General features: G+C 44.1%; 1 protein-coding gene across 3 annotated transcripts in view; it reads right to left on the bottom strand.

The window, feature by feature from the left end:
* Window positions 1-207: 207 nt before the first annotated feature.
* cacna2d3a (calcium channel, voltage-dependent, alpha 2/delta subunit 3a) overlaps window positions 208-11,985 on the bottom strand; it is a 70,921-nt gene continuing 59,143 nt past the window's right edge. For all 3 annotated transcript variants that reach the window (XM_057040745.1, XM_057040743.1, XM_057040744.1), the window contains 9 exons: window positions 11,868-11,930; window positions 10,468-10,538; window positions 8,012-8,087; window positions 7,884-7,936; window positions 7,313-7,368; window positions 5,433-5,547; window positions 2,136-2,253; window positions 1,132-1,209; window positions 208-1,037 (listed from right to left, as the gene is read on the bottom strand). In XM_057040745.1, coding sequence (XP_056896725.1) covers window positions 945-1,037; window positions 1,132-1,209; window positions 2,136-2,253; window positions 5,433-5,547; window positions 7,313-7,368; window positions 7,884-7,936; window positions 8,012-8,087; window positions 10,468-10,538; window positions 11,868-11,930 — 723 coding nt within the window. In that variant the 3' untranslated portion in view covers window positions 208-944. The remainder of the gene's footprint in view (window positions 1,038-1,131; window positions 1,210-2,135; window positions 2,254-5,432; window positions 5,548-7,312; window positions 7,369-7,883; window positions 7,937-8,011; window positions 8,088-10,467; window positions 10,539-11,867; window positions 11,931-11,985) is intronic.

Raw genomic sequence — 11,985 nt, 5'->3', positions numbered from 1 at the left:
AGATGTTCTGGACTTCTTCAGTCTTTTTAAATTCAATTTTCCAGTTTCTTTGTACAAAGAAGATTTCTCTTATCCACTTTTCATTATATTGACTTAAAATACTTTATGGTCGACAATGATTTTTTTTAGGGTGATGGGGGTAAACCGTGGCCAAAATGGTTTTTATTTACACGTCTCTAATCATTTGCAATGTTTAAAAGACAAAAGTTCTCAGGTTTTCAACGTTTTATTTCAAAAGTACACAAACAGGACTGATGTTGTTCGATAAGGCAAACCACTCACGTCAGATGACTCAAAATCTCATAGTCACAGTTTATGGGTACCACTTTTAAACCATAAATAAATCTTTTTCCCCCCTCCTCATATATAGACAATAACCATCTTTCATTTTTTTTAAAAAAACAACAATGTTGTTGACAAACATTTCAACTCCACCCACACAGAACTAATTTTTTTTTGTTGCAGAATCAATACTGTGCATGAACGGTCACACCTGTCGTTCTCACGGCAGGTTGGTTCGGATGGTTCTTGGCTCTAATGCCCAGATCCAAACCCAGCTGCAGAGCCCAGCCCTCCGGCTGCTACCTGAAAGGACTAATTGCGGCGGCGTGCGCACCAGTGGGACAGCTTGTGCAGGTTTTAGAGCTACAGTGTAAGCGTTATTTCTAAGTGTTTTGTTACCCCTCCCTGCAGCTAGAGCACCATGACAACAATTAACAGTTTCAACGCGATCTATGATCAATCTTTTAATAACAGGTGTGCTGGAAGGAGGTGCTGTACCTTCAGAGGTGGGGGCTTTGCAGGCGGTCACTTGGAATTGGGCATAATTTCATAGGGGCAAGAGTTTGTTCCTGCTCGATTCTTTTTTGTGATTTTTTTTCTCCTATTTTCGCATGCTGAGCCAAGCCGATCCGGGTCAACGTCGTAAGGGTGGCCAGCTCGGGTCACCTGTAGAGAAGAACGAGAAGGACGGCGAACAGCGTCGCCACGGCGGAAGGGACGAGACACGCGGCTCCTCCACACTCCATCGCGTTTTCCTGGAGAGGAGTGGGAAAATGCATACAGGAAGTGTCAGAATACAGCACAAAAGCCCGGTTAGCGTGCGCACGTGCGTGTGTGCGTGAGCGAGACCTCTGGGTGGAAAGGGTGGCAGGTATCCGGACGCCTCCTGTGCTTCTGCATCTTCAGCCTCTCGCACTTAAGGGATTCGTTATGTGAAGCTGAAGCTAAGGCAACAACTGACCATGTGGACCCTCCGGAGCGGTTCTGTTTCAATTTGGCCACGGAAACAAATTCATCTGCTCAGGAAAAGTGCTGTGGTGGGCTTTTTTTTTTGGGGGGGGGGGGGGGTCGAGCATTGAAAAAGGACGGGAAAAAAAGCAGAGAAACCAAACTCACCCGTGTTTGAGGAGTTTTTGTCCGTTGCGTAGCAACAAAATAACAGGCTTTATGCTACAGTAGGAACCGTGCAACAAAATAAACAGCGGTGGACGCGTATATACAGCGTGACCGTATGCTGCATAGAAAAATGCATAGTGTAGGAAAACCCAGTTTGGCTCTGTGGTGGCAGGCTGAGATATTTCAGTCTGACTGCACCTCGACATGTCTGTTATTGATCAGTAGCCCATCATCAAGTGGGCTATTGTATAACAGAGAGAGAGAGAGAGGGAGAGAGAGAGAGGAGGATATAGCAGAAGGCTGTTTAAGCTCATCAGTCGCATCTCTTCCATCCAGCAGTGAGTCGGAGGTTAAGCTAACGCTCTGCAGCCTTATCACAAATGTTATATTTACGTCCTTGTAATGTTGCGAGACACACCGCTCATGACTGATGACACCGACAGGGGAAATAAAGGAGTCCTGCAGGTAACGTTCTCTGACTTTTTTAGCGCAGACCCCAGAGCACCATTCTGTCCAGTAACGGCTGACTTTATCCATGTTTTGGAGCTATTCTCTGGTATATTTACAGGGGGACAGTGTGTAACAGCAGAGGAGCATGTGGATAGCACTCAAACAACAGACTGCTAAAAAGGTCAGAGTCAGCAGAAGTGGAAGAGGCCGAAGCTCAGCTGCCACATTGCTGGATGATTACGCTACAGGGTCACGTGTGCAGTGCACGCTCGTTTATGCCGGTCAAGGATATACATGATCTCGATGGGGTTCATGGTAATGGGCTCGAACATGCTGCAGTCACACTTGTTGTCCACCACCACCATGAAGAGGTTGCTGCTGGGGATCTGCTGGATCACAAAGGACCTGTCGGAGAGAGAACCACAGAGGCAAACATGATAAGTGTCAGAATCTCGACAACCGGGCTCATGTCGCCGCTGGCTGTCAGCAAACACGCGGCGACTGACGTCACACAAACGCGTATTTCTATAACTCGCTCCATCCCCTCCTCTTCCTCGCTCTCATCCCTTCCTGCTTTTTTTTTTTTACATACCCCATCCAATGATGCGTAGCCAAATATAAAACACACCAAAGGGAGACAAATGGAAACCACACTCCATGGCTGCGCTTCACTGGCCTGAGAGATCAGGTCCGAGCGTCGGCTTCCTGGCCGGTGATTTACGACGGCGGCTGAACTTCGCGAAGCAAAGAGTTCATAGAGGCACTCCCGTCTTTCTTTGAGCGTTCCTTTCTCTCTTTCCCCGGTGCTTCTGCCCTCCTCTCAGTTTACTGCAGCTGGAGGATTTATCAAGTTCACTGTGAGCAGCTTATCAGACGCATATGAATAAAAACCCAGTGAACCAGCAGGCCCGACCGAATACACCCAAACACGGCGCTCCTCTCTCCGGCTAACGTAAAGAGAACTGACAGAGCTCGTATCAGGAATATCTCTCCACTAATTCAATCCTATGATCAATTTAATCTGGCCACAAACAGGCTCTAGTCCCTGAGTAGCGCCAGTCCACCGCACTTTAATGCAGTTATCCCACTGCGACCGACCAAACCCGACCAAACAAGGCCAGCAGAGAACAGGCAAGCCAGTTTCAATCAGGGTGAATTAGGACCTGCTGATGTTTAATAATCTGTGCTTACCCGAGCGCGGTGCTGAGCTGGTCCAGCTCGCACTGATAGAAAGCAGAGCAAGAGGAGACTTAAACACGTCCTGACAGCACAGCTGCTGGCCTTGAACGGAGCAAGCGCTGGGAAGTGGAGCGCCGCGCCGCTTACCAACAAACAGCCGAAGATGTGCACAATACGGTCGGGGGGGGGCGGATGTTTACGCATTCCAACACAGAACACACCGGGCGGCGCGCACCGACGCCTCGTCGCGCGTCTTCTCGACGTGCTCTCCGAGGTTTTCTATTCTGACCGGAAGGAGAAAAGGTCAACGAGGGCAGACGATACGGAGGCGGCGCGCTGGGCTCGAGAGTGAGGAGCTGAGCAAAGTGGAGGATGTCATGGAAAATTTGATGTAAAGGAAAACATAAAAAACACACACGAGCAAGTGTTGACAGGGCGTCTGTGCAGAGTTCTCACAAACACACACCACACGCTCTGAAGCCGGAGCGGAGCACTATTAAAACGTCTCATCGACGGCGTTTGATCCCTGAGGAAGGCGTTTCATCTTCCCGGTGTCGCCCGGACGGGCAGCTCTGTCTCCCGAGCTTTTCCTCATGTTCCAGTGTCCTGAACTCCTTTTCTCTCCCTTAATTCCGTGGTTGCGTAACCAGCCGTAACCACCAGAGCGCTGTGTGTCATCGCCTTTGGGAGCGCTGAGCACTAATTATGGTGTCATTTAACAATCACTAATTCATGGAGATTAATTCCAATAAAACCTCAACAAACAGACTGCTGCCTTTTTAGCCCAAAGCTGTCATTTGAGTTATTTTTTATGGCTTTCGGGAAAACTGGCACCTCACACCATGTATTCATTGTATGAAAGCATTAAGTCAGTTTGGGGTAGAAATATCCCACCCAGAGGCTGCTGCAGCAATCTTCCTGGGTTAAATAACATAAAACAGAGCAACAGCTCATATATAGGTATAAATTCTAATATATACATAGCTGAATAAATATCAAGTCTATTTTATGAAGATTTAATTATCATTAAGTTATAATATCAAGGGGTTCCGTTAGTAACACAAATTTAAATCACTGGCTGCAAAGTAAACACAGAAAAAGAAATTAATTTCCCTAAAGAATGTTGAAAAAAATCAAACAAATAATAAATGTCCCAGTCAAAAAGGAATCAAAAATCCACAAAGTAACAACGAAGAGAGGAAAAGCTAAAAGTAATTAGGGAAGGTCATATTTTATGTATATGACAGCGTCCGATCTTGACTTTAAAGATAAGAAAGACTTTTGTCCTTCGTCTCTGCAGAAAAGCTGCTGATGCACTAACGGAGACGAGCCACTTAAGACATGACATCATCGCCTACGTTCCCTGGATTTCATTGTTTCTCCCGACAGTCTGCCTAAGAATTAATGCACAAAAGACAAATACACAGAGACATCACACACGTACACACACACGGAGAAATTTTGAGAAAGGTCTGAGGCTCTAACATGAAACAGATGTTTATCACGAACATATTCAATATCCTAATATGAACTACAAAATCTACAAACTGAAATAAAAACTCCATCTGACTTTGTCAAATTCATTGCGCTTTAAATCTGATTTATTTAAAGGTGCACACACACACACACACACACACACACACACACTGGTCTGTCTGATAATCCCTGCTCTTCTGTCATTATGGAGATGAACCCACATCTTTTTTTTTTGAATGCCTGTTCCTGATCTGCGTGTGGATGAGCAGATGGGTGTGAGAGAGTCTCCTGTGTGTGTGTGTGTGTGTGTGTGTGTGTGTGTGTGTGTGTGTGTGTGTGTGTGTGTGTGTGTTTGGGAGTCTGAGTGAATCCTTAACTGCATTTTTCTTCTTGCAGCCAGAGTAGTGGTTACCCTGCTGACCTATAGGGTTATACCAACACAAACGCACGCGCGCGCACACACACACACACACGCACACACACACACAAGCTTCCTTTGCAGTTCCACAGCTGGGAGCAATGAAGGACCCATTGGAGAGATCCAGAAAACACCCCGCAATTGCCTGACAGAAAAGCCCAAATTGTTAATGGGGACCACACTCATTTTCCCATTTTTAAAGGAAGCCTTTTTTCCACCTCTCTGCCTCATCTACAAATGCCTCGTATTTCAAACTGCTGGAGAGGAGCGAGTGTCCCTGATGGATTGTCTGGATAAAATTGTGTTCAACAGACAACAAATGATTTAAACATGCCCCTCATCATTAGGGAGGTGGAGGGATACGCAGATAAAAATATTTTTCCAAGATAAAATTCAACAGCGTGACTCTTCACAGTTAGCTTCCTTTTTTGAAGCCAGTTGAGCAATAAAAAATGTGTTTGGGATCATCAGACCGTTAGCGTGCGTTTGGATTTGCGCAGGTGTCTCGTACTTGATGCAGCCGTCACAGTCCACGTTGCCAGTGTTCTCTTTGATGGTTCTCTCGGAGATGAAGGCCGGGAACTCCGTGTCGCAGGGTACCTGCATGGTGCGACCCATTCTCTGAGCTGGAGGAGAGACAAAATCAAAGATATATACGTTTCTTGGAGATTAGCAGAGGTGCGTTTTGTCCTGGAGTGGAGACGTAGGAGAGCCGTTTATGCTAACATAGGTTGAACTCTCCTGCCACCCAGAGGTTTGCAACAATTACGCAGGATGGCAGCCAATTTGTGTTCTATCAAAGCAAAGAATTTCTACATTTTAATTAATTTGGGTGATTTTTTTTTAAATAATCTCAAATAAATTTGGCTATATGTGTGACATGAGCAAAGTGGTTCTAATACTACTATTGTGGGTATAAATAATGTCCAAAAAAGGTCAGCTACAGGTTTAAATGTCAGGGATTAGTTGAGGTTGAGAGGCTGTGTAGATTAGGTTGCGGCCTGCTAAACTGTGGTGTTTCAGCTGTGTGTTTCTCTTTGTAAAGAGATATAGAACGCACTGCTAAGACCTGAGGCTAGCCAGCTGTGAAATTGTCTCAACTGCTCGGTGAGCGCCGATGCCCGACTTCGTTTCACCGTGCAGGGAAAGCATCGCCATAGACTCTCATTTTGTGGTTCTCTCTCCTTCTTGTGTTTATGTACGGAACTAAATATTTTTATAAAATATTAGCTTTGGCTGGACTTAGCGCTACAACACGATGCCAATTAGCGAGGTTTTTATTTCAGACAGGCAGACGGCATTCAACACTCCATAAAATATAAGGCATCACGGCGATCACTGCTTGGCGTGCCTTGGTCTACTGTAAGTGAGACAGAAACATAAAATGAAATAGAGAAAGAAACTAAAGAAAAGATGGGAAAAAGGAGCGAAACTGACATCTCTTTTTTGCTGCTGTTACCAAGCGGATATTGCTTTTCACCTCTACCAATATAACGCACATCCTCCAAAATCATAAAAGCCTCAAATATGACCCATCTGGACACACAAACATAAATGTGCAGACAGAATCACACACACACACACACACACAAACACTGAGGTCAGGTAAGGTAATCTCATGTCCCGACAATTTTATTTTTCTGGTTTGGATTTCACGTATTTATTCATTTTTTCCAGTGGTCACACGCAGTCGGTCCAAGAGGAAATGGAGTGAAGACGGAGACAGAAGGTCAGTGTTGAGGAAAGGACGTTGTTTATTGTGTGCAGTGAACTCTGTCTTTTGTGAACCATGTTGGTATGAAAATATGTCGGTGCGAGGCAAAAATATCAAAAAGGAGCAATGGAAAAAAGAGTCATAAAAGAGAAGAGGGATGGTGGAATAACAGCATATTTACAGCAGATAATAAATATTCAAGATCTACAGTATTTTTTTAAGGTTGGTACTGATGCCGTTAATAGGTTCCATTAATGTTTTTCTTTTTAGAAATGTGGTTTTGCTTTTAAATTCAGTTCTTACTGTTTAAATAAATAAATATGCAGAATCTTTACAGGTTAGAATACTGTTCACACTATAAACGAAAAGTGAAAGAAAAAACTTTAAAAGAAAATCAATAAATCCTAACAACTTGCCATCAAAACCCAGCCATGTTTAAATCACATAAGACGTAAGAATAACGATCGTCCTAATTCTATTATATTACCAACCTGAGAAAATGTTTTGTATTTATCTTAATATTGGTTTGTTATTTCCACAGACATGAAAAGCATTTTTAAGATTGTTCTACATACATATTATTTTATAATTACTGTACCGTCTCAAGTGTGTGTGTGTGTGTGTGTGTGTGTCTATGTGTTACAGACAAAACAAACAGTTTGATAGTGTCTTCTTACCTTTGGCTGTGAGGTCAGAGTACCACCAGCTGTACAAGTTAAACTCCACCAGGAATCTACACGTGCAAAAGACATCGTTCGGATTAGACATTTATATTCGACAGCTATCATATGGAAATGTTCTAAACTGTGCAGGACATTTTTTCCTCCACCACATTTGAATTCTTTCCAAAACAGTTTGAATCCAGCTGTCCGATTGAGTGACAATAACATAGTTTCATTTTTTTTTAAACAACTGTCGTTTTGAACATTGTCTGATCAAGTGAGGCGTGTCTGAAAAATGAAAGGCGTGAATCAGAAAGAAAGACGCTCGAATGATTCCCTGCAGTGTAAAATCGGCGGGGATGGAAAATCAACATTCCCATGATGCACTGTGGCGACAACAGACCACCCAGGGAGACCCTGCAGCCGCAATATGGCACCACTGGAATGCCCCCACTGCAGGAAACATCAGGTAGCCATTACTGCCCCTGATCGCTGATCATCGCGTCAACATGCATGCGGAGGTGCGTGTAAACAAAGTGGATGTACCATCTCACACACACACACACACACACACTAAATGTCTTACATGACCAGTTCAGTCAAGATCCACTTCATGGCTGACAGGACTGCAAAGTAAGGCTAAAAATGAAGAGGGGAAAAAAGAGAAAATGTAAATTCTGACAGCACCAAAGCGTGAAAAGGTGCAGTACTCACATCCAACAGCATGTGTCCACTGCCGCTGCTCTCTGAGTACACCCAGCACAGAGCCTGGTAGTCATACAGCGTGACCCTGCGGAGATAAGGAAGGCCAGACTGTAACGCAGATACAATCACTTACAGGCCAACACAATGTTATGACAGATTTGAATTTAATAACTAATGCATTTGTCCGGAAGACGTAACCCACGTAAGGTCACACAAGCCCTAATTCACAAATTATATCTCCTATTACATGCCTGCAGGCTCCGGTGGACTGTTGCGTGGGAGCGAGGTGGGGTGGGGGGAAGTGGGGGTGGGGGGTGCGAGAACTGCAGCTTTAGCTACAGGTTGTACATTAGATATGGCAGGAATGGGAGAAAGAAAGCAACTGAAAGCTGAGAGCTTCCCGAGAGGTTCTTTAAAGTGATGTAGGAAGGTAAGTGTGTGTGTGTGTGTGTGTGTGTGTGTGTGCATGATTTGAGGATATTGGGGGATATCAGAGGATTTAAGGACTTAGCATGCCCTGAGGGTGTGAGGTCTAGGTCTATCCAAGAGAGGTTATTGAAGAGGTTCCTCACACACACACACACGCACACTGGATACACACTCAGAGTCAGCAGAGGAATTCCTACAAACCTCACAATACTTTTAGGAACATGTGTGAAAGCATGTGTGTCATGTACGAGTGGGTCCGCTCTTTCCGCAGCCCCCGGGGGGATTTTCAACCCTCTGTCACAGCGTTGGTGACACAAGGCTCCAGAACACGGTCAGGAACCAATTAACACTAAGCTGGGCCACATAATAGCATTAGCAGCGAAACACGGACTAATGTAATAGCTACGTATGAGTGTGTGTTTGTATAGATGTGTCATTACAGGCCCAAACTGAGCCTGCAGACGGTTTGTATTAACTGTCAGATGGGCTCGGAAATTAAAACTCCGCAGAATTTAGCCAGTATTTGAGCCCGTAATGTGAGAATAGCAGTTCGATGATGAACGCAAAAATAGCCTGAAGCAAAAACAAAAATGCTATCAGTTTGTTTTGAGGAAGTGGAAATTGTGTAACATCCAAAGGTTCCTTTAGACGCAAAAAAAAAAAAAGTCAAATGGTGAAACCTCTTTACCGACTTGGGCAAACGTTACGGTATAATTACAATTTTCAAACAATTTTAGCGGAGTACACTGCAGGGAAGCAGCCTAATGATCAGCCCGACAGTGTGAGCAGTTCCAGTTAATGTGGTCACAGATTTCCTGGCAGCTTTTAGTTTGCTTTGAACACGTGTTTATTCTGACACACCGCCACAAGAGGCAGCCCGTTCTTTGACACATGATCCTCCGGGGGCAGGAGGAACAACAACTCATCGATCACATAACAAACCAACGTTAGCGCGATTGCGGGAACTTGGCTGCTCATTAAATCCGAGAAAACCCAACGCTCGTCTTCATCGGCGGCCTTGACGCTGACAAATTAATCTATGCTGGCAGGTGGTGTCAGCTTTAAGTGCTGCAATTTTAAAAGTCTTTAATGTTTCATAATTTAGAGAGTAGTGTGGTGACTTAGAACGTTAATTGTCTGCAGACTGCGCGAGGTTTAGGAAAAATCCGGCCGAATTCACTCCTGCTAAAGTCTATAAGCCCTAATACTCATCATGCTCGTGCTTCACCGACGCAAATTTTAATATTCATTCATCAGACGTCAGACTAAAGTTTGAACAATCCCTCATCATCCCACATTAAAGATTCATTGAAAGAACTTGCAGGCATCTGTATTTCTGAGTGGGCCTGTAAACCATTTGCTGTCAGATTGTGGAGGTTCATTCTCCTGATAAACATGGGGCTGCTCGGCCAATAATTTGTTACGCTGATTTTTCAGCAGAGAGACAGCACTATAGGGAGCTCCTCACCCACATCCTAGAGGTGCAGCCCAGTGCCGAGTCCTGATGCAACACTGGAAATATGCTAGCGAATGTAAATTTAAAGTTTAGCCAAGCAACAAAAGATGTCACAAATGCGACGGCGAGCCAAGTCAAACTACAGCGCGTCTGTTATTTTGCACTGCTGATCTCCAGGACTTTTCAAACATTTTCCTCAGGGGTCGGATTTCTAAACCGTTCACAGGACCTCACTGCCCACCGCTGCCAGTGTTTTCCACGGAGGTGTGACTCCCATACGCATGAACGCGGCTGCGTTCCTACGCGCGGGACTTCAGGTTTTGCTAATTCCTTCGCTTCAGGAAAAGATTTGCTGTAATCCCCGAACGGAGAGAGTTGCTGAGCGAAGGGTCGGAGTTCAGCGGCGGATAGCTCAACATGATTGGTCAACTTAAGGGCTGTCAGCACAATGTGCTCTCACTCTGCGGCCAGCCACATGTTATGCGCATACATTTATGTATGCATACCGGTGGAATTCTACCGGCTAACCCATACCGGCACACTCATACGCCCACACACACGTGCAGTTAGACAGACTCACCTCTTGAAGGAGCCCATCTGTAGAAGCTTACTCATTACAGCTCCTTCTGGCTCTCCAAAAAACTTCCCTGTCTAAGGAAGACAGTGGACATAAGAAAGTAAAACATAATGATATAAAGTAAATTCAAGCAAACTCTCACAGGGAATGTTGAGACATGCTGGCATGGATTTAAGACAATTAGGTATTTTTGAATCAGGAAGCCTGCCCTTAAAAAGATCTCTAGCATTGTGCTGCACTGTTTTATTCCTCTCTCCAAATAATAATTATTTATTTTAAAATGTAAAACTCTCCCTTTTTTCTGACAAACCACATTCTTGCCATTTAGAATAAATGACATAGAAAAGTGAAGAGGTCAGCATTATGAGTATCAGCTCAACTTTCAAACACAATGGGAGAACCAAAGGACTCCCCTTGCCTTCGAGAGCAGCTCCTGAAACTAGGACAAACTCCATGCAGGGACCCTCGATTGAGCACAAAAAAACTACAGCAACTTTCAAAAAGAAAAGCTGATATTTGTAAATGACATCATTTAGCACCAGTCAATTATAGTTATGGACAGATTGTAATATTTCCCCAATTGAATGATCATTAAATGAAACTGCTGGCCATCTATTTCCAATCCATCACTGTGAGCATTAACAGTGTTTTTTTTTTTTTTGTTTGTTTCCGCACAATGGAGGCAAAAAAAATTCCACCTCAGCATTTTTGTGACAACGGACCTCATTAAGTTTGAACTGAAAATAGCTGCTATTCTTGGCAGATGTTCCAGTCTACAAAACCCGCAAAATGTTTTGTTGGACCGCATTAAGGTTATCTGCTAAGGTTTTCAATTTTCATTCCATTACAACAGCGCCACGAAATGTCATGACAAGTAGAGTCCTGGAAGCACACGCAGAGCGAAGGCAGGACGATGACGGCCAGCGGACTGGCTACACTCAATGACGCAAAACTGGTGTGACAGGACTGGTGATAGCTAAGGGAGTAATATCTGCCTTGGCATTGGCACGTCTACTTCTGTCTGAATTTTGCAAGAAAAAAGGAACAATTAGCAGTGACTACAAACAGTATCTCAGAGGAGGGTGCTGTTAATGCATGGGTCATGTTCTGGATAAGAGAGATAAACCAAGTTGATGGGGAAAGCATGGATGGGAACTAAATGCTTGATTCAGCTCACATTCTAAAACGTATGCACAAACATAAAAGTAGTAACAAATGTTTCTGCAACTAGATATTGAAAATTCTTGCCTTGGTGCTTTTATTTGTCACAGCACTCTTTGTAGCGCAAAGGTGAAAACACGTTATATTTCATTAAAGTAAAAATCATCTCAGTGCTCCTTAATACTCTGATTTGCATTAAGACCAGGTTGGAATGTAGGTGTGTGTGTGTGTGTGTGTCTTACCAGAGTGTAGTCCTCTGCTACTAGAATAAAGCCATTGTTGTCAATCAGGTAGCAGTTAATATTCTGTAAAATCAAAGCATTAATGCAGCTCTAAAAGTTAAATTAATCATATTCTTGA

The sequence above is a fragment of the Takifugu flavidus genome, chromosome 8 (genome assembly GCF_003711565.1).
Source record: "Takifugu flavidus isolate HTHZ2018 chromosome 8, ASM371156v2, whole genome shotgun sequence".
In the NCBI taxonomy this organism is placed as follows: domain Eukaryota; kingdom Metazoa; phylum Chordata; class Actinopteri; order Tetraodontiformes; family Tetraodontidae; genus Takifugu; species Takifugu flavidus.
This window is presented reverse-complemented; position numbering and strand designations above follow the sequence as displayed.